The sequence below is a fragment of the Callorhinchus milii genome, unplaced genomic scaffold (genome assembly GCF_018977255.1).
Source record: "Callorhinchus milii isolate IMCB2004 unplaced genomic scaffold, IMCB_Cmil_1.0 Scaffold7, whole genome shotgun sequence".
In the NCBI taxonomy this organism is placed as follows: Eukaryota; Metazoa; Chordata; class Chondrichthyes; order Chimaeriformes; family Callorhinchidae; genus Callorhinchus; species Callorhinchus milii.
Genome location: NW_024704748.1, coordinates 16774290 through 16797785, shown reverse-complemented (window position 1 = coordinate 16797785; position 23496 = coordinate 16774290). Strand labels below are relative to the sequence as shown.

Sequence of the window (23496 nt, the reverse complement as noted above, 5' to 3'; positions counted from 1 at the left end):
AAAACAAAAGGGGTGGGTTGAAACAAAAGAAGAGGTGTTAATAGAGCAGAACAGGCAATACACCAGAGAGACAACAGAAGATAACTCTTCTGGTAACAGAAAGAGGGGGGAAGGTGAGCTGTTAATAGTGTGAAGTGGCTGAAATCGATATTGAGGCCAGACGGTTGTAGGGTCCCTAGCAGATAGATAAGATGCTGCTCCCTAAGGTTTTGCTGTAGATCATTGGAACAGCGTAGACCATGGATGGAGAAGTCAGACTGAACGGGAGTTTACCTTGCATACAGAACGGAGGTGTTCTACAAATTGGTCACCCAATCTGTGCTTAATCTCCCCAATATAGAGACCACACAGTGAGCAGTGGATACACTATACTACATTGGTGGTAGTACATGTAAACTGCTCTTACATGGAAGACACGTAATTGTGTTTTGTCTAAGTAATCTTTCACCTATGCAAAATGGTGTAGGCACTTGTTAACTGCTGCTGAACATTGGCTTCTGATACAGATGGCAAATATACAACCGAAGATATGGTAGTGAATTTCACAAGGTTTCCCATAGTTGAATAATCACATAAAATTGATATGTGCTGTGAGAAGGAACACTGAAAATGTGAACGTAAGTCAACACAGTGGCTGAGTGTAGTGTGGTCCATTTATTGCCTATGCTCTTGATCATTCACTGGTGTGTATATTGGACAAGACACAAATGATGGCATAGGAATTGATCATCTGGAGAAGACGGGACAGAAATGCATTATGACAACCTGCTGTCTGATTCAATTAAAAGTTTTTTTTTTCTTGGACACAATGTCCAACTTTTCATATCCAATTCAAAAACTCGCCACTTTGGACACAAAAACATCACATCTCCTTTATTCAGATTGACTTTACAAAGTTATCTGCTAAAGTAACAGATGACACCACATATCAAATCTATTAAACTGGGATTGAGAATTCAAGTGTAAACACACAATTTTGTAGTTACTGCAGTATACAATATACCACTAGGCACTTTAAAGAAATCAGCATTCATGTGATATTGTAGTGGTTGTGGTTCAAGTTATTAGAAATTAAGACCCTGTGTCCCTGTTGATTAAAATCAGTTTGAAGCCCAGTTACTTGATACATCTCATGCTTTTGACTGAAGAGGCATAATTTACTCCTGTGTTAAGTTTAGCAGGAAGCTCACTTCATTAATTTATATAAAAGTGAAACTCTAATAAGGCTATGTATACCACAACTGTACACACCCGTTTTATTGGATTTTGTACACAATCTGCTTAGTTTTCATCTAAATTTAAATGGAAATATTTTCATGCTTCTAAATGCACAATTCTTTCAAATTTAGCAATATATTTTCATATCTATATCAGAAGAAGCTGTAGTATGTAAAGGCTCATTACTTTTTTTGCCACATTTCTACTAAAATATCACACCACAAAAACAGCATACAAGATTTGACACAGAATTAATGAATTAAATCTTAAAGGGATATTAAACTATCATTCCTGAAATGAAATCTTCAATACAAGATTGTGATATACTAGAGATTTCATTTTAGCCTATTTAATAACTTTCTAAATTTACAGAAAAAAATAGGTTAATTTCAGATCAGCATACATCCTATTAGCAAAGCGATAAATTCATTTGGTAATCATTTTATTTTCAAGATCTACAAGGCATTGAAAGAATGAGCAGCATAATTAGTATATGCCAGAAAAGGTCTGATCCATGCCAGCAACATAGTCATTCAAAAGAAAAACTTAAGACACTGGAATTCTGACTTAAATACTTGAATCCCCCATCTTCTATCAGATCAATGTAATAGCAAATAACCACCCTAAAATACTTTAATACTGTAGTGTTATCACTTTTCTCATTGATTGCAACCAACAAACACATTTTGGGCCAAATTACTGTGGAAAATTTAACACTGCTTCCTTCAGTCACTTAAAATGAAAAAAGGGTATTTTAAAATCCAAATTCACAATAAGAAGAATAGAAGCAGAATGGAAACAACTTTAGGGTTTCTATAACCGAACTATCTGTTGCTGTTGATTCCACTGTCTAAGACTTATGTAATACTAATCTTGGCATTTATGTCCGAAATTCAATTACAGAATTCTTTACAACAAAATCAATGCAACTGGTTTATTTGTCCCCCAAATATTTTTGAAGGATAGAAGTGAGAAACAGAAATGGATTGTATACTTGTAATTCTCCTTGTTTGTTTTGCAGAATTTTTTTAAGAATGAACTAGGAATTCAGAAATAAAACTGGAAATACCAGCTGGTTTTGCATATATTGTGATGTGCAGTTTAACTGCTGTCACATGAATATCATCTCAATGAGATTTTTCTAAATAGCAAAACTTCAGTTTATTACAAAAATCATGAAACACTATTTACAGAAAATCTCATGTAATTATACAAGTACAGTATCATTTTACATAAAACGTCTAGATTATCCTCAGCCAATTAATGAAAATGTGAAGCATTTACCATGCAGCTGTTCACTTGTCCTTTTTGCAACATAAACATTTCCACTTTGCATCTGCAAGAAAATGTATTAGTGCTTCCTCTGAATTTCTTTCTATAAGATCTGGGTCCTCACCATTTCAAATGTTATTTTAATATAGCACTAATAGTATACATGATCCTATACAAATAGCTAAACTTAATATTTTGTTGGTCTTACTGTATTTTGTTGTTTAAGTATAGTAAGATATGTCATTTTCAAGGAATGTTGTCTTACATCAAACCCAATAAGTAGGATTTGGGGGATTTCAGAGTTGTTTTTACACCAAACTAAAGCCTTCATAATGGTCTATGGCTTGAATCAGTTTGTTTTGAAGGAGTTCTTGATCTGTGTATTTTGGTAGATCTAGAAGATTAAAGCAGGTGTGAGCTACTGGAAGATAATCATTTCCACCTCCAGTTGGCTGAATGACAATTTTTAGGCTCTTCATTCCAAGAATTGGGATACGATCACTGCCAGTCAGAAACACTGTAAAAATAATTTTTGAAAAATCATCCTGATTCCTGTTTGTATTCTGTGAAAAGGAAGTAATTTATGCAAAATGTATGACAACTAAGTGCTCCTTTAAGTTACCTACACCCTTTAGAAATGCTACTTACACAGAAATTGTTTCTTCTTTTCCAAGCTCAATTCATGGAACACTGCCCAAAAGAATTTAATAGTAGGATGATCTGCCCCATACTCTCCTTTGTATTCTGTGTTCTGTATGAAAACAAAATATTTTGCTTGAAAAATTAAGTCTGTAATGTATTAAATCTAACATATTTGTAAGATTATCAAAGATGAGTACACAAAGACTGGAAAAACAACAACTTGCATTTATATAGCACCCTTGACAACGGGTGGAGTCTTGACAACGAGCCAAGGGGAGAGGGTGACTGTAAGCATGATCAAAAAGGAAGGTTTTTAGGCAGGATTTTAAGGTGGGGAGGGAGGGGACAAGTCAGAGGGATCGGGGACAGAGTTTCAGGGCATAGTGGGCTGAAGGCTCTACCGATGGTGGAATAGAGGGCATAAGGTACTAAGCTGGATCTTGCAGAACAGCTCCAAACAAAAGGCTGAATCAATATAAGGAAGAATATCAGCAGTATTGATATACTTCTCAAATGCAGATTAAGGCACACTATTGGCACAGCATTCAGACAGCATTATTTTGCATGTGGCTCATGCTGTGTGCTACTCTGATACTATAATAATAATCCTTGCATTTAATATAGCGTTTTCACGTCTTCTAGACGTCCCAAAGCGCTTGACAGAATATACTGTAAAGTGAATTGACTGTATATTTGTGGGCGAACACGGCAGCCAATTGCGCACAGCAGTGTCCCATAAACAGTCATGGATTGAAAATGACCAATTTATTATTGTTTTTGTTTATACTATACTAGGTATAAATAGCTTAAAAAGTTACATTCTTCAGTAGTGACATCAGTCGCAGGAATCACATTTATTAGAAAATACAAAAACAATTCTTGAAAGTACCACTAACCTTTTCTAATTCTTTCCAGTCATAATTTGCATTTCCAATCACCATTGCTTGCAATTCATTGGGCTGGAAGAGCTGGAGTACCTTCCCTCCACAAACCTTGTGAAAGCCTTCAAAGAAAGCATCAAATAATGGTGCAACTGACTTGTTGAACACATAGTCTACATATGCTTCCACAAATTCATGCCTGTGGAGAAAAATATATCACAAAGTAATAACTTATTAAGATACTGCAGTTGTAAGAGACTGAATGTGAACATACAGAAACAGAAAAGCTGTTCATTTTGGAATTAAAAATGTTTTAAAGAACTTGCTTGGAGAGCTTTTATACAATGAAACTCACATCAATCGGGACCATAACATTCAGTATGACTTAGCAAAGTCCAAGTTGCAGGCAAACTGTATAAGTCGTATAAAATCCAAGGTGATTAATACAAGCAATGTAAAGAAATCTAAGTGTTTTTGATAAGAAACTGAATGGGACTCGGGTGAATGTACGATTTAGGCGATTATAAAGATAACACTTATGTGAGTTTTACTGTAGTATGAACTTTAGGGATAAAATGGCTTAGTCTAAATCCATTTATGTAATACTATAATAAACAAGCATTTTGATTAGTGTACAAATTTTATATTTTGAATATTTATCTATAATATAGCCATCAATATGCCACATGACACCCGAATAAATACTTTTTACAAGATATCAAAACCATTTCTTACTATGATACATCACTGCAGTTTAATTTAAGTCTAGCATCTCCTCACCTGTTTTCATTAGTAACAGAAGTATTTGTGCCATTAGGAATCAGCTCTTTAATTTGTGTTACACCATACTTCTCCTCAGTAATCTGTTCAAATACAATGTTAACTAATTAAAAAAAACTTTCCAAAATGTGGATGTCAGTTTGTATTCCTTTTACTAATCTCACTCTGATAATTTACCGTGAAGTTCAGAAAGAAGATATCTTTCACATTGTCTTCTGGATAATCCAGCAGTTGCTGCAAACTCCTGCATTAAAGTAAATACAAAGCAAAAATGTAAAGCTAACCGGAAAATAACAGAATTTGTTAGTAAAACTGAACACATCATTGTTATACATGAAACTGCTACACCAGGTGGCCGACTAGCAAGCACTGCTTTCACAAATCCTAGCTTGCATCTTATTTTAAATTCAAGGCCTGCCTTACATAACATTAATTCAATAATCCTTGCATTTGATTTTGCATCATATCACATTGTAGAGACAATGCAAAGCATTTCACAGAATTTTAATTTGAAATGTAGTTGTAGGAAAAAGCAGCAGCAAATTTGCACAAACAATGACTCACAAACAGCCACAAAATGACAAATTTTATCTGGGGATTATTGGCCCACTTTCTCATTTTGAGTAGTGACATGGGATCTTCAACATCCACCTGAACAGGTAGAAAGAACTTCGCTTTAACATCTCATCTGAAGGTGACACCTGCAACAATGCTGCACTTCCCTAGCACTGCAATATGCAAGTTCCAAATCTCGGGCTTGAACCCACAACCAACTGAGTCAGAATAACAACAACAACTTACACTTGTTCTGTGGAATATAAAGCATTAACATGTAGAATACAGAATATCTTCACATAGAAGAAACATGTTAAAATGCTTGAAACTAGATTGAGCTATCTATCTTTTTGCAATTGTATACATTTTGCTCCAAATGCCTATAAGACACTATACAATGCCTGAGGAATATATTTCTGGAAGACTAGATTGTTTATGTGAGGTAAAACTACTTAAACATTACTTCAGTGATGTGCTAATACAATTATTAACCAGAAAATCATTAATATTTAATAAGTCCAAAGTGTGACTACAAATTTACAGCTAAATGATTTACTCTGAACCAACTGATTTGATAAACTGGTTTTGGAGTTGTCTTCTTTGGAGACCACCATCTATTTAGTGAAGAATGTTGCCTTTGCAATTCCAACATTTTACAATATGCCAAGGAAGATCTGGTGATGTACTTGTGGGGCCAATGTTAGAAGGACCTTGAGTTCAAAGTTGTCACATTAACTAACCTCCCAACATCTGGTATCAACTCCTTCAGATCATCCAAGGTTGTCTTATATTTTAATAGTTTTTTGTACAAAGCTAATGGAAAAGGCAAATCAACAATTGTAAAATTGTAGATTGCAAGACCGCAGACGATTCCAATCAAATGAAACAAGTCATTGTCTTCAAAGGTCTACACAAGACAAAAACAAAATAATATTCATTATAAAGCTCATTTTTCTCTGCAAATGTTTTACAGAATGCATACAAAGACATTCCAGAGTTCAGTGATGGATTCATACAACTTCACAATGCAAATGAATACTTTGTAGTCTCTGCTAACAATGCTGCTAGCAGCCTGACCTCAAAGATTGAAAATAATTAAGATTATATTTTCAGGCTTTATTTATAAAGTTTGATATTTACAGAATGACAATATTATTACAAGAGGTTAGTCAAAGAGAAAATTAACATCTTAAAGAGAGTTGAAAATGAAGATAAATGGGAGATGTACATATGAAATAAGTAATTTGGAGATTATTATTTGAAAAACAGGTAGGACACTGAGTACTTCATTTATTATGTTCATAGAAAGGCAGAATAAACAGATTAAGTAAACATTGGTGGTTTTGCCATCAAGTCAGTGACATTACAATTGCAACAGGGGAAATAAACTGCTTAGAGATACTTACCAACATTTACTTGAGGCATTTACATGAAGCACATTATACCATGATTTCAATTATCAAAAATATAATTTTAAGTAATAACAGTGTAGTGTTAAAAGTCACAACATTCAAGGTCCACTGAACTAATTCAACAGTTAAATACAAATACCAGATATGAACAGAGATTGCAGGTGAAATTCATTTAAAAATATAGCTGAGTGGATGAATAGTAATGTCATACCTGAAATGAAAACCAGATGAGTCTTGATTCCTCATAGTACTGAAACATGCCATATTTAGGATCTAATAATTCCCTCATAATCAAGAGAAAAAACTCTTTCCGGACACCCCCAGCATCTATGGCTTCTTCACCAACAAAAATTACCTAAAAACATGAAGAAATATCATTGATTATAAGGTTGATACAATATTAATGAAAATACTGTAACCCTTAAATTGCCAGGGTCAACAAAACTCACTACTAAACCCAGAGGATCAGGTTAAAATCAGGAAGCCCTGGATTTGCAGTGTCAGTCAACACTATCGTACATAGCTAAAACTACCTTCAATGGCTTCTTATAGTCCACATTCTTCGACTTCCTCAATGCTTCCACAGCATCTTCAACAATATGCTCTCTACGTACAATTAGTACAAGGCAAGGATTGACTGCATCAACCACAGGCAAGAAAAAGGATGAGAAATTTTGCCTGTTAGCCTGATCAACTGCAATCTGGAAAGAAAAAAATAACGGCACACATATGTAGATTATTGCTCATTTTGGTAAATGAGAACTATCAGATGTTGGCTTCATAACATTCAGTTTGAGAACTTTTCCTCCCTCCCCTTTGTTGGTGATTCTATACGGTAGTTGCGAAATTGAACAAAAAAGTTTAAAAATTAAGAATCTTTTTCATGATTGAACACATAATACGTTTCACAAGTGGCATAATTTACAAAGAGTATGGGGAAACAGCAGAGAAATAGGAAAGAGGTATACAACTCATAAAGAGAAGATAACCCCAGCAAATACTCCATAGACCGAACGCCTTCTTCTGTGCTGTAATTGCTGATTCTATTTTAGACAAATAACTTGAAATCTATAGTTTGTAGCATCACATTTTTCATGATATTAAAGTCTGTTTGCAGCAGAATACATTGTTCTTATAATTGTTTCTACAAATCTTCATTATTCCTGGACGAGAGACAACTTTCTTCAGCTCAACGTGCGTAAAACTGAGGCCATCCTGATTGGCTCGCGTCAGTGCTTCCACACCTCAGGCCTCCGCACCTCAGGCGCTGACAGCATCAGCATCCAAGGCTGCACTCTCCACCTCTCAAAGCCAGTCAGGAACCTTGGTGTTCTCTTCGACCCTGAGCTGTCCTTTCTCCCTCATATCCGCGCCACAACTGGTACCGCCTTCCATCACCTCCGGAATGTCGCCAGACTACGGCACTACCTCACCCCTCACGCTGCTGAAACTCTGGTCCACGCCTTTATCACCTCAAGGCTGGACTATGGGAACTCTCTCCTCGCCGGCCTTCCCGGCACCTCCCTCCACAACCTGCAGGTCATTCAGAACTCTGCAGCTCGTGTACTGTCCCGCACCAGGCTTCGCGACCACATCACTCCCTCCCTCGCTCGCCTCCACTGGCTCCCCATCCCCCACAGGATCGATTTCAAGATCCTCATCCTCACCTACAAGGCCATTCACGGCCTTGCTCCCTCCTACCTCTCTGACCTACTATCCCCCTACCTACCTGCCCGTACCTTCCGTTCCTCTGGCTCCGGTCTGCTCCACATCCCCCGCCCCAACCGCCCTACCATCGGTGGCCGGGCCTTCAGCCTCTCAGCCCCTCGGCTCTGGAACTCTATCCCCCAGTGCCTTCGCCTTGCCTCCTCCCTTTCCTCCTTCAAGGCCGGTCTCAAGACCTTTCTCTTTGACCGTGCCTTCAGCTCCCCTCTCGACTCTTTACCCCCTCCTCGCTCCCTCCCTTCCCTCCCCTCACCCTGACCATTTCCCCCCTGCTCGGGTCCTGACCCAACTGTACAGCGCCTTGGGACGTCCTCCCGATGTGAAAGGCGCTCTATAAATGGAATCTTGTTGTTGTTGTTGTTGTATTATGATCATTTTATTTAGAGAAAACAGACCAGTCTGTCAGTTTTTCCTCCGTCTCCCTTTTTAAGGGTACATAAGACTGTTGGTAATAATAAACAGGAAATCAACTAAGGCATGGTCTCTTTTATTTCTGAATTTTAATTTTTTTTAGATAAATTATGCCAGATAGCATCAACAAAAATGAATTTTCTCACCTGCATTTGCAACATGGCGTCTGTCTGCAGTAATGCAGTCTTTGCTTGTGCATTAAAGACAAATGGATATGTGCAAATTGTAATTGGTATATCCTGCACATGAAAAATAGATGAAGCTTACCATCACAATCTGTTGAGACAGTTCCTTGCTTAAATTTTAAATTAATTCTTACCTTAATTCTTAACATAGAACAGAATCAATTTGATTAGGTTCCAAAAATAAATTTTACCAAAACTTAAAACATTAAACACAAACGTATAATATAATAGAAACTAGAAAGACTAAATACCAAGCTCACCTCTTGTGTTCCACTGCTGAAGTCCTAAATAATTAGATAAAAAAAGCCGGAAAGTCACAGTCAAAAAGGGGGAAGAATAAATAGTGTTGTTCTTGTACTTTAAAGTCCACTTACAGAAAGAGCTTTGCTGTCAACATTATGTTTGAAGCTAATTTGTGATCATTCTTATTAAATTGTACTAAACAATGAAGTGCAAAAGATACATTTCCAATAATACAATCTTTAATAGCATTGGGCTTATGTTAGCAAATGGAAAGAGTAAGGAGTGGATGACCTGGCTGTAGATTTCTATTTAAATGATCTATTTGACTCAACATTTACCTGAAATGGTCTATTTGACTCAACATTTGCCTGGATATGGTCTATTTGACTCAACATTTACCTACGACGTTTACCTAGTTTCAAGTGATACATAGATCTTATTAAATACCTCAAAGTTTGGAAGGACTTAAACATACAGCAGAAATGTATTGAAAATGTAACTTGGCTGGAAGGCCCACATATTCCGCAAGTTCTGCAACATTTTGCAATCTTGGGAAATTGTAAGTAACACATTCCATATCGGCAATTTAACAATTTATTTAACTCAAAAGGTTTACTCACACAACTCTGCTGGGAAATCTAACATGAGATGCAGCAAAAAGTCTTCCCAAACATTAAATGTATCTCAATACATGTCTGAGGGGCTTAAAAATTGGACGTATCTTATTTTCAGCAGGAAAATACAGGATTTGAAAATGAGCTTGCAATGTCTGTTGTTTGAAGTACAGAGAAAATTAAGAAAGAGAAAAACTACCATATCTTGGAAGTGAACTGAAAAGACTCAGAAATAAGGATGGGAAGTAGCAGACTTCATTTGAGTGTAACAGGTATGAGTCATCTTTAGCATTTTTCTAGCACTTCTCCTTGCTTCAAGGTCTATTTGAAAATTGAGCATGGCATTATATGAATGCTATTGCGGAAGAGTTTGTTAAAATCCATGCGCAATGTTCTTCAAATTCCAAATTGAACAAAAAGATCATTGAGTCCTGACTAAATTTGTCCATTTAAAAATAAAAAAAATCACCTAAAGGCAGCCAATTCATACAGTGGCTAGAGGTTGAATCATGCTTCGAAATGATGTTTAGCTTTTCATATCAATAGAAATTGCCATCAATGCATGGGGGAAAATTCAACCTCTCCTCCTTCTCCCCCACCCCTCCCCCCACCAAACTTTGAAGCAATTCAGCCTGGAAGTTGCTGACAAGTCCTGTAGCTCAGTGGTTAGAGCACTCGCTTTGCAAGTGAGAGACCTGAGTTCAATTCCAGGCAGGGCGAAACCTTGGGCAAGTTTCCTTACTCCACACGCCTAATAATAATCCCTCCAAAACCAAAAACAATAATAAATTGGTCATTTTCAATCTACGACTGTTTGTGGGACATTGCTGTGCGCAATTGGCTGCCGCGTTCGCCCACAAATATACAGTCAATTCACTTTACAGTGTGTTCTGTGAAGCGCTTTGGGACGTCCTCCCGACGTGAAAAGCGCTATATCAAATGCAAGGATTATTATTATTATTATTAATACTGTCTTTGTCATGAAGTAAGAATTACCATTTGTACAGCTCAAAATTGCCTTCAGAATTCTGGACTTAGTTGCTCTAATTGTACTTAAAGAATTACAGTGATGTTTAACTATATTCCTTTTTGTTATGAGCCTATGTCTCAAGATGGGCAGATTTACAAAGAATCTTGGATTTTCAGCAGCCGGCCTCTTAGCCAGACCTACGTTCCATCGATTTTAATGGAATAATGAAATATTTTCAAAATCTTTTATTTCAGTTTTAAAAGGAGATTCCAGATTACTGTAAATTCATTACTGCAAATCTACAAATTTATACTTGAATGGAGTGTAGGCCATTTAAGAATATGGTGCATAATAGAAATTCAACAGCTGTAGAACAAACCATTTAGTAAATAGCTTAGTTTTCAGAATTTAGAAGGCATTTACTTACCATCCTAAATGCATGATGCTGAATCCATGTAATATAATCGTTCCTGATATCAATCAAGTCTTGTAATTCATGAATGTAGAATTTGGCATAATGAATTATTTGTCCAGCTGTCTCATTTACCTGTGTAATGAAATTCCATAATTAGTTTTTGTTTTAATTCTAATTTCTGATAGCTATGATTTGAGATGAGTAAGTATGCAATAATAAACTAACATAACATGTAGGAGCAGGAATAGGCCATTCGCCCTTCGAGCCTGCCCCGCCATTCAATCATGACTGATCTTCTAATCTAACTCCAGCTAATAACCTAACCCTGCCTTATCCCCATATCTCTTAATCCTTTTTGCAATAAGAAATCTATCAATCTCAGTCTTGAATATGTTCCAAAGACTGAATGTCAACAGCCCTTTGGGGTAGCGAGTTCCATACATTCACCACCCTTTGAGAGAAGACGTTCTTCCTCAACTCAGTGCGAAAGGGTTGGCCCCTGATTTTAAGGTTGTGACCCCCGGTTTTAGTTTCTTCAACCAGGGGAAACAATCTCCCACTATCTACTCTATTACAATTAAACTAGAATTGAGAGCAAGAAATAAAAATGACAAAATTTACACAACAACAAGATTATATTTGTATAGCGCCTTTCACATCGGGGGGACGTCCCAAGGCACTGGACAGCGTACAGCATTTCAGACCTGAGCTGGAGTCGGGGTGGGGGGGAAGGGGATGGCATGGTTGAAGAGGAGGGTCTTGAGGTGGGACTTGAAGGAGGCTAAGGAGGGGGCAAGGGGGAATGATTGGGGGTTGGAATTCCAGAGGTTGGGGGCAGAGTGGCTGAAGGCTCTCCCGCCAATGGCTGAGTGGAGGGAGTTGGCGGGTTGGTAGGGGGTTAGGAGGTCGCAGAGGTAGGGTGGGGCGAGGCCATGGAGGGCTTTGTAGGTGAGGACCAGGATCTTGAACTGGATCCTCTGAAGGATAGGGAGCCAGTGGAGTCGGGTGAGAATGGGGGAGATGGGGTCACTGAGTTTGGTGCAGGAGAGGACACGGGCTGCAGAGTTCTGGATTATCTGCAGCCTGTGGAGGGAGGAGTTGGGAAGGTCGACAAGCAGGGTATTTGCATAGTCGAGCCATGAGGTAATGAAGGCATGAACAAGAGTTTCAGCGGCCTGAGGGGTGAGGTAGTGGCAGAGTTGGGCGATGTTAGAGGTGATTGAAGGCAGAGCGTGTCATGGCTTGGATGTGGGGAAGAAAACACAGTTGAGGGTCAAACAAGACACCTAGGTTCCTGACTGGCTGGTGAGTTGAAGTGTGCAACCATGGAGGTTGATGCTGCCAGAGCCTGAGGTGCAGAGGCGCTGGCGTGAGCCAATCAGGAGGGCCTAAGTCTTGTTCAATTTCAACTGTAGAAAATTTGTCCTCATCCAGGACTTAATGTCCGACAGGCAATCTGTCAGGACAGCAGTGGTCCTGGAGTTGAGGGTGGAGGCAGAAAGATAGAGTTGGGTGTCATCCGCATACATATGGAAGTTGACCGCAGACGTGACACTGTGGGGGCTGGAGGCGAAACCGTTGGAAGCAACAAAGTGGAGATGGTGAGAGAGATAGGAATCGAACTCGGCAAGGGCGGGTCCGCGAAGATAAAGAGGAGACGCAGTGTATGAGGATGGAGTGGTCGACAGTGTCGAAGGCGGCAGAGAGGTCGAGGATCAGGAGGCAGAGGGAGTCCTGATCACAGATGTTCAGAATGTCATTAGTGACTTTCACCAGGGCAGTTTCCGTCCTATGGGCAGCGCGAAAGCCGGATTGGAGGGATTCAGAGGGAATGGCGAGAAAGAAAGGAGCGGAGCTGGGACGCACATAAAGTTCCTATACCACTTTTGCTGTAGACTCACTCTGTGCAGAATCTCCAGAATTTTCAGTGCCGTTTGTAGATAGATGAAGTAGTCCCTCCTTTCAGAAATAGTCATCATAGACATTGCACGTTGCAGAAGAGATACTACTATTTCCTTGTACAGTTGTACAACCTTCTGAAAGAACGCAGGTTCAAGTGTGGACCACCAGTTTTCTAAGGTGAATGATTGGAATGCATAAACAAGTTTGTGATAGTATCAGCTTACTTTCGATTAATATTTTGCGAATCAATAATAGTTTAAGTTCAAGTCCAAGTATATCCTGTGAAGCGCTTTGAGACATCGCAAAGTTGTAATAAAACGCTATATCAAATGCAAGGATTATTATTATCATCACAGTTTAGATTTGAAAGCTTTTTGGGAGATATGTAACAGTGGAAAAAAGAACCAAATTCACACAACATGAGCTTCAGAATGAAATTGTCTCAACTTTTGCTTTGAGTGATTAGAATAATGACTAGCACCGTTGATATTTAGCATATTTGAAATGAATTATTTCTGTACAAATGCAGCACAATTAATATTTTGACATATTTTGGTATCCAGACAAGTGCCTGTAACTAATAGAAAGTCATCTAAGCAAGAAGTTGATCTATATTTTCCCACAATTGTTGAAAATCGGTGTCGGATACCTAGACTTTTAAATAAAGATCAACTACATTTCTACATCAAATATCCAAATTATTTTCAATCAATCCAGTCATATTAGTAACATTTGTCATCTAAAAAAAAATTTACCAAGTACTTTCAGTGGTGTTTTTTCAAGCCTCAAAATCGATGCTGCAAATGGAATTGCTAATGTTACATAGTTGTTGGGATCGCTCAGCAGAGGACATTCTGTAAGAGTAATATAGACCCTCATGGCCTCTATATCAGGAGGGGATTTGGGAAACCTTGGGATCAAATTTTTTTCCATACTGGCTGCCACCTGGAAGAAAAAAACAGTTAAGTTATTAGATGATAAAGTGATATTTATTAGACTTACAGTTAAAAGACAGGTTAGATCAGCCTACGTGCTCTAATCTACTGTTGCAGTTTTCCAACATACACACTCATATTTTTGTAATACCTGTTGAGAAATCTGAGGATGGTCAGATTGTATGAGTTTGTGGAATAATAGTCTACTTGTATTCATATTAATCCCAGAGTACTTGTGACTGGTTTTATAATGATCATCATTGCTGAAACAAAAATGCAATGCATTAGTTCCCAAATTTGATTTGTATAAAAACAACTTGCGTGTACATAATTCAATTCATGCAGGGTAGCATCTTGGAACGCTTAACAATGGTGGAGCTGAACGCTGAGCCGGGGGAAGTGACTGTAGGCAGGGTCAAAGAGGAGGGTCTTCATGCGTGATCTGAAGACAAGCAAGGAGGAATTGAGGCAGTTAGTTCAATAGTTTCAGGGCACAGTGGCTGAAAATATGATCGGCGAAGGCAGTGGGTAGTGGAGTGAGGTGTAAGCAGGTCAGAGAGGAAAGGAGGTGCCAGGCCATGAAGTGATTTGTACACGAGTTTGTACATGAGGATCTTGAAATCGAAATCCCCATTCAACATAAGGTTCTGCCCACAAAATATACAGTCAATTCACGTTATGTACTGTGAAGCACTTTGAGACTTTTCAATAACATGGTAAGGTGCAATATCAAATGCAAGGGACCGAAGACCAATATTACATAATCCTTTGAGAAAAATATAAGTACATAATAATTATTTCAAGGACTGAAAATGTGGTCATTTTCAACGTACACACTCTTTAACAACCGTTTGGGACTGAACACCTCTTAAGCCTCTGACCTAACCATTCTGAAGAATGGTTCTTCTTCCACGCTGATGAAATTTAAACGTGTCAGCAATGTCAGTAGTGACCTACAGTTGTACACAAGAAAAACATACTGTACCTCCTGGCAAGGAAGCTTCCATTCAAGCAGCCTGCTGATGAGAACACTGTATCAATTTCACTAGGAAAAACAATAGACATTTCATTAAATAGAGATCTTTACACCTCAGGCACTGATAGCATCACCATTCAAGGATGCACACTCCACCGAGCCAGTCCTGAACCTTGGCGTCTTGTTTGACCCTCAGCTGTCATTTCTACCCCACATTCGTGCCATGACCTGCAATGCCTTCCACCTCCGCAACATCGCCCAGCTCTGCCACTGTCTCTCACCGCAGGCCACCATTGCAGGCAGGTCTTCAGTTACTCTGCCCCCATCCTCTGCCCCGCAGTCCTTCCGCCTCGCCCCCTCCCTTGCCTCCTTGAAGATCAGTCTCAAGAGCCTCCTCTACAACCGTGCCTTTGGTCACCCTCCTTCTCTCCCCTGTCGTCCATCCTACCCAATCCCAAACCTCAGCTCGGATCCGAAACACTGACTGTTCAGTGCCTTAGGATGTCCTCCCAACGTGCAAAGCGCTATACAAATTTTGTTGTTGTTATTTACATGTATTCTCATTGTACCAAAGGCAAGAAATTGCACTTCCTTATTCTTCAATTTCCAGAGGAACATTTTCTTCAAAATCTTCCTTTCAATTTCCAAATTCTTCAAAGTCTGAAGATCTACTTCTTTGACTGCTCTTTCAGTTATCTACCCACCGCCACCCAAACTCCATCCCCAGCTCAGGTGTCAAGCCAGGATCGTTATGCACCTTGGGACATCCTCCCATCATGCAAGACAGCAAGGTAAAATTACAGCTTCATTCTTGAAACTGAACACTAAACTTCAGTTTTTCTTCTGAAGGAAGCAGCATAAAACCTGAAATTTTGGGACAGAATCTGTTGGGAAATTCATATACCTGACATCAGTTTTCAAGTGGTAAAGAGAAGGGTAATTTGACAAAAAAGGAGGTACCAAAATCTTTTCAGTAGTCATGAGAAGTTCAGAAAAAGATTCTTTAGCTAATGTTTAGCAGATCCCTCCAGCACTCACATTCCTATTTTGCATGGGGTTTATGGGTATAGGGCAAGCCATGGGCAGCCATTCAGGCCACAAGCAGCAGAGGTGGTGACTATTGTGCATGCTGTGTATCAAGCTGGAAAGAGCAAGTGTAGATCAACCACAAAATACTGACCAGGACCTGGCAATCATGCTAGGCTGCAGTCTGCAGTCTCTGGAGCCACCAAGGTCGTGTGGCAGGGGCGGGGATGTGGAGGGAGGCCAGATGGCAGACCACCCTCTGCTGGCTGAGAGGAGCATTGAGCATTCCTCTACCACAGAACAGTCCAATTAATTAATAAGCTTGGTCCCTTGGCTACTGACCATTCATACTTCCCTGACACCCCATGACCTCTACAACAACAACTTGAATTTATATAGCGCTATCCACGCCGGGTGGTGTCCCAGAGCGCTTAAGAATGACAGAGCTCGATGTCGAGCTAGGGGGAGGGGGAATGTGACCATAGGAAGGTCTTCAGGTGCAACCTGAAAATGGGGAATGAGAGGGCAAGGCGAAGGAATTGAGGGAGTTCCATAGCTTTGGGGTGTAGTGGATGAAGGCACGGCCGCCAATGGTGGAGCGGAGGATTCGAGGGACAAGGAGGAGGCCGAAACCAGTAGAGCGGAGGCAGCAGGTAGTGCTATGAGGAGAGGTTGGAAAGGTAAGGGAGCCTGCCCATTGCTTACTCAATTATCTCTGAAGAAGGCCTTCCCGAAGCATTATTCATCCATCTGCAGACAATTTTATTATTTAGTGTAAAAATCCGTTTTGATGGAACAGAATTTCGGAAATCATCTGCTGGCAATGAATTCTGAAAGGGAAATTTTGTGTGAAGATAAAACACTTAAAACAAAAGCACAAAGTGAATGGACAAGTATTTACAGGTACTCCCATTGACCCACTAGATGAACCCTGTTTTACCACATTCCAGTCTGTATATAAGTGAGCACCCATGAATCTGCGAAAGAGTACAAGGCCTCCCAGTGTCACCAGCATCCAGCAACCACTGTAAAAGGGGGAAGCATTGCCTTGTCAGAGATGCCATCTTTCAAAGGAGTTCCTTAAGATCCCTCACTACTGAAAAAAGGAAGTTTTTCCTGATACCTTGGCCATCAATCCTCTGGATAAACTGTACATCTGCTGTCTGTGGGTCTCTGCTGATTGCAAATTGCCACATTTGCTTTGCAGCAAAATTCTGGGTAGTGCTTTCAAATGTTTCAACATTATAGGTACTATATCAAATGCGAGCATAATTGCTTTCAGTCTCCATACACAGAATTGATAGGAAAATATTTATGTCACCATTTAAAAAAAAAACTTAAAAGCAAAAATACCAGTGACAAGTATGTACTGGTACTTCATTGGCTCAGTACAGACAAACCCTGTTTTACCACACTCCAGTCTGTCTATAACGTATAGATATAATGTATAGATATAACCCAATGTGTAGATACTAAAAATCCCTTTTGAGAGCTCTTGTGATAAACTGCTTAACTTTACCTGCAGAGAGGTGTAATGTGCAAAACTTTGGTCACCACCAGAGTAAATGGCCTTAACACAAAAATAGTCATCATCAACATCTGTAATAAATTAAAAACATGTTGTCTGAATATATCTTCCATAAAATGTGGTTTATACTTCACACCATGACAGGTTTTAATGCCCTTAAATGGAAGATGTTAGAAACAAAATAATTCATAATCCATAATGTTACAAACAAAATTGGTTGCAATTCTATATCATTCTTAAGAAGATACAAAGATTAGGTACTTAAATATTCTGATTGAATTATAATTTTCAATAACATGCATCACTCAAGTTCCAGTCTGTTTGTTTGACAATAGAATGTATCGATTTACATTTTTAATCTTATTTGCTTAATTGAGGATTAATCAAAGGGATTCAAAGACTATTCATCAAAAAAAACCTCACTTATGCCTACAAACAAGATAAAATTCAAAATTGCCAAAAAATGCACCTACCATGAGAGGTAGATTGACACTTACCAGGAGGGGAAGAAACATTATGAACAGCCCATGCTGCTTTTACAATGGAGGGGCTTTTCCTGTTACTTGTAAACCCTGTTCCTAATTGACCATTTCCTCCGAGACCAAATGAATGCAACTTTCCAGATGATGGGACAAATGCCAATGTGTGTTGCCTAAAGAATAAGCACACATTTGCTTTTAATATCCTTGAAAATTGAAAAAATACTTATGGTTATGAACATTTCTAAATCATGTCTGAAAAAGCACAAATATTGAAAGTTATAAGGCAGAGCTCAAGAAGATGGTTATGCATAATAATGAAGTAAACAAAAAACTAAAGCATTATTTATTTTGATTAGCCAATAGGCATAAGATACAAACCTTCCACAAGCAATTTGTGTGACGACATTTCCCATCAATTCAAAGACTTTTCTTGGATTTATTTCATGGTTTGTGCTGTTATGTCCCAATTGGCCATATCCTCCAGCACCAAATGTAAACACTCCACCTTCCTTAAAATAAATTCAAATTCGAATTACAGCTACATTTATTCACCAAATGTGCTAAATGTTTAAATGCTTAATCAAAATGCAGCATTTATATCAAGACATTTTGTACTGGGACACCATACTAACATTTCATCAATCTTCCATTCAAGTTACTTTATAATAAATGGATTATACAGAATTGGATTTTTAATCATACTGACTAAAATGAGGATTAATTCAATATAATTGTGTGGATTTGATATAGGAAATGCTTGGAGTTTTATTTCATTCAAATATGAATCTCCTGTTTTGACTCACTTTCATATTCCAGGCTATTTTTAAAATGCCACCAACAAAATCCACCCAACCCCCACAAAAAAAAATGTGTCAGCCTTAGTAAGCACCAAAATTATTTTGAATAGATAAATCCTGATCAATACATTAATTTAGAACAAACTGAAGACTGAAACAAGATTCCTACACTAACCCTGCCTTTTATTAGTTCATTCAAAAAATGCTGTGAATGGTGTGGTGTGGTTTTCTTTATTGATATATTTTTCATATTTAACATTAGAAAAACTAATTTGACAATTAAAAGGCTGAGTATTTCGATTTGCCACTTGGAAAACTTCAAGCCATTGTTCAGTTGTTTGGATAAACTACAAAGAGAACATGAGTAGACCTTTAATGAGGTTGAAGATGACTTAAAGGTAACAACCTTACAGGGAGCTAATATTGTTTCCCCAGCGCAACCCAGTTGAAAAGCTGGAATCATACAGGTCAAATAGGAAAGACCATTTGCTATATTGTGTAATTTACTGAAGTAAACCCAAATCCCTTCCAACTATAAACAAATATGTAAACCTACCTTTGTAAGGGTTGCGGTGTGATCTTCACCACAGCATATATAAACAACTTTTTGAGTCCGCAAGGACTTCAGCAGGGTAGGAACATGTCTGTCTGGGATTAAAATTTAAGTGACTTTCAGAGAAAAAGAAATCATGATGAGAATAAAATATTAATCAAAATGAATTTTATGAATTTAGCAAAACTTCAAACCATAAAAATAAATTCTAATCAGATTTTCATAAAACACATATCGTACTTGGACTCCTGTTGAAGTTTTATTGCTTTGTGCTTTACAAAATATTCGGGCAAACAGTTTAACTTGTTGCCCCATTTAGTAAATTGCCATTTTTTTTAAAAAAAGTTATTTTCTTCTTCTCTTAAAACGAGTCACAATGCTTTGGACTACTAACCTTTTTCATCATTTAGGCCTAATTGCCCAAATTTGTTGCGTCCCCACCCAAAGACTGCTCCCGATAAAGTGAGTGCAAAGGTGTGTGCTCCACCTGCTGCAATCTGAATAAAAGGAACACCATTTAAAGATTGGATTTGTTGTGCCGCTGATTTGCTCGTAGTATCTGGACCTAATCCTAATTGTCCATATTTATTCTGTCCCCACGAAAAAATTTGGCTCCCTGTAAGATAAATGTATTAGTTATAATTATACTGTTATAAAAAAATATTGCAAATAGTGAACAAATAAATCCGTTTATATATTTGAGCAAAAAATTGTTTCAATAAGTTTTACTCTTCAGAACACGCTTCTTAGGTTGCACCTCACAGTCAAGAATTAAACATTTTTGCTTCTTACCATTAGATAAAGCTAGAGAATGATAGTATCCACATGCCACCTGTATTATTCGTATTTCTGACAGACTCTTTATATTCCTACAAGGATATAAATGAAAATATTTGTAAAAGACATTTAAGAAAGATAAAAAGAGATGTTGTGTAACATGCGCTGATGATTTCACCAAATTAGGGAAGTTATACCTTAATTTATTAAACTACTGTAATGAAAGAGACAGCATTTTTGTAATATGAAAATTGATCACAACATAAATTTGATCAAGGGCAACTTGAAGGAATGTTTACTAAATTCACCATATTGGTATAGGGAGGTTCAGATCACTGGAAGAAATTGAAGACTAACGAGGAATTATTGTAAAATACTAACATTAAGAATCCAAATGAATTTTAGAAGAGGTTATTTATAAGAGTTCTGCTCTGAACAAAAATAGTGAAAGAATAGGTTTATTGACAATTCTCTTAGGTTCCGTACTAACTACAATTTTCTTAAGCAGCATACAATTGTTTTGTTGTATTAACTTGGCCACAATATCTTTCAGAGATAACACATCAGACATACCAAAAAGTTGCAAATGATAAAAGAGACAAAATTGAATGATGATAATTCAAGATCCAATGGTGACGATGATCCAACTCAAAATTACCTTCAGGTTCTACAACTTTTTTGGTTAGCAAATAGTATATTGTCAATTCTTAAAACAATACTGTAGCTGCACATGTTAGAGGAACAAACCCATTCTTCCAAGAGAAATTCAAGAGCCATATAAAGATGAAGGCTGAAGTTAAAGTAGTCCTTCAGCCTCACCCCCTCCCTTGCCTCCTTCAAGACCCATAAATATACAGTCAATTCACTTTACGGTCTATTCTGTGAAGCGCTTTAAGACATCTAGAAGATGTGAAAAGCGCTATATCAAATGCAAGGATTATTATTATCTCAAGACCCTCCTCTTCGACCGTGCCTTCGGTCACCCTCCTTCCTTCTCCACCCTCCACGATCCCGACCCTCAGCTTGGGTCCGAAACCCTGATTGTCCAGTGCCTTGGGACATCCTTCCGATGTGAAAGACGCTATACAAATGTAATTTTGTTATTGTCACCCAAACCATTTTTCATTTAAGAGCATAAAAATGTAATCACACAATTTTCTGTGTTCCTATATTTCTGTTGGTCAAACCATATTCCCAACTTGTCTCTGATTTATGGTGCTTTTTATTAACTTTTAATCGCTAGCCAGTTTAAGCTATGAAAAAGATTTAAACCAAAATAGCACCACAGAAGTAAAATTGTATCAACAATTTTCTATTTACTGTTTCTAACTCACCCCCCCCCAAATACTATTTTGTTCCTCTTAAGAAAAACGTAGTTGGTACAAAAACTAAGAAAATCATCAATACAAACTGTTCTTTCACTAGGTACCATAAATATTTTTCATTTTTGCAAATCATTTAGCAGCATTTCAACAGACCAATTACCTGGGAACTCTGACACATTCTTCTGTGCTAGAAAATCCCATTTGACCATCAGTGGCAAGACCCCAAGCAAACACTTGACCTTCATCGTTTAGGGAAAGTGTATGCATCTCTCCACATGAAACAGCGATGATATTCTGAGCATCCAAAGCACTAACCTGCTCTATACAACAAAACAAAGCTATGTTAGTTAACCCCTTCCTAATACATTTTGCTACCAGACAAATTATTTCACTTCCACAGAAATTTAGTTTGGGTCAGTATGAACAGAGGTGGAGTAGTTGTGATGAACCAAACTGCCTTTTCTTGTTTTATGCTTTATGTTTAGTATATTACTTTTTTTCAATCATGCCTATCATTTATACTTTGACCCAGTGAAAACCATTCACAAGCAAGATGATTTATTGGCCAAATAATGTCATTTATTGGCCAAATAATGTCATTTATTGGCCAAATAATGTCATTTATTAGCCAAATAATGTCATTTATTGGCCAAATAATGTCGAGTGTTCAGTCTATTGGAAAGCACTTTTCACACACTGTGTCTCAATTATGTCAAATGGATAAGTTACATGAGAGGCATCTGAAAGACTCACCTGGTCTCTTTCTCCCTTTTTCATGTCCCAGTTGACCAAGATCATTACACCCACAGGTATAAACTGTCCCATCGTGAATAACAAAAACAGTATGTCTGCGACCACATCCCACATCGAGAATCCTTTTCTTTTTGAAAAACGAACAACTTCTTGGCTCCAGAACAACTTCTTCATCTATACCACCCAGTCCGAGTTGTCCGAAGGAGGCATTCCCCCAACATAACATGGCTTAATCTTGGGAGGAATCCACGTTCAGCAGCTGCCTCTGGCGGCAGATGTTCTCTATTAAGATGACAGTTTAGAAAGACACGACATTAGAACAAATCCAACTTCTGCCTGGAGCCCACTGCCCTCCTCAAAGGGGGTGGGGGTTCTCCGTCCCTCACCCACCACCCGGTCCTAACGTGACCCCTCCTCCCAAATCCGCTCCCATCCCTCCTACACATATCCCAATCCTCGAACGAGCACCATGTTTAGCGGAGGCGCATCCTCGTGTAAACAGATCATCAGGGAACGGGGAAAGGGGTCACCCCCCCCCCTTCCTCCTCCCTCTCACCCAGCCTCAAGTGTCAGAAGACAGACGTTGCAGGGAACGAAACGGAAAAGCACACCCCTTTCAGCTGCTCTCCTCACACCAGACAAAGCGTCGTGTGGTCTGACTGCTGACTCGGCAGCTGCGATTTTTGATGGCGGACGACAGACGAGCGGCTTCCAAAGGTTTCCAGAAAAGCCTCGAGCCGACAGCTAACGGCCGGAAGTGACGCCACAATTCCATCGAGCGCTTGAATCCTCGGGGGGGGGGTCAAACGCGAGCAGGAAACGGTCACCGGGCGTCGCGCGCTGGGTGCTGGGAGCTGTAGTTCCGCAAGGGGTTAAAAGCGGGTTAACACCCATTGAGGCGAGTTCCTCGACAGAGGAGAGGTAACGGGCATTGATTTGTGACAGACACACAGACAAGTGGGTGGGCGGTTGAGGCTTTGTAGTTGCGACGAGGTTAAGAGTTGCAGGGAACTGGCAACGTAGAGATGACTTTTTTTATTAAAAAAAATGATGCCCAGTTCCAGCTGCATTTTGTACAAAGGAGATCATTAAAGTCATACACAGCAAAACCTAAGAGCG

At 38.6% G+C, this 23496-nt stretch overlaps 1 protein-coding gene across 5 annotated transcripts; it reads right to left on the bottom strand.

Annotated features, from left to right (window-relative positions):
* Positions 1-858: 858 nt before the first annotated feature.
* herc4 (HECT and RLD domain containing E3 ubiquitin protein ligase 4) lies at positions 859-23125 on the bottom strand. Of its 5 annotated transcripts, none has more exons than XM_007897347.2 (25): positions 22934-23121; positions 22378-22659; positions 21785-21944; positions 20315-20391; positions 19917-20138; positions 19526-19617; positions 18551-18681; positions 18188-18342; positions 17682-17761; positions 16868-16992; positions 15146-15205; positions 14312-14423; positions 13981-14170; positions 13225-13397; positions 11336-11455; positions 9342-9365; positions 9043-9135; positions 7294-7461; positions 6972-7115; positions 6089-6255; positions 4971-5037; positions 4794-4876; positions 4029-4212; positions 3139-3241; positions 859-3007 (listed from the first exon to the last, which is right to left on the bottom strand). In XM_007897347.2, the coding sequence occupies exons 2-25, from the start codon at positions 22601-22603 to the stop codon at positions 2799-2801; spliced, it is 3165 nt and encodes a 1054-aa protein (XP_007895538.1). In that variant the 5' UTR covers positions 22604-22659; positions 22934-23121; the 3' UTR covers positions 859-2798. The 5 variants fall into 5 exon arrangements, with proteins under 5 accessions (XP_007895538.1, XP_007895539.1, XP_007895540.1 ...); XM_007897348.2 differs by having other exon boundaries at positions 22989-23121; XM_007897349.2 differs by having other exon boundaries at positions 21785-21939; positions 22989-23121.
* Between the last annotated feature and the right edge of the window lie 371 nt (positions 23126-23496).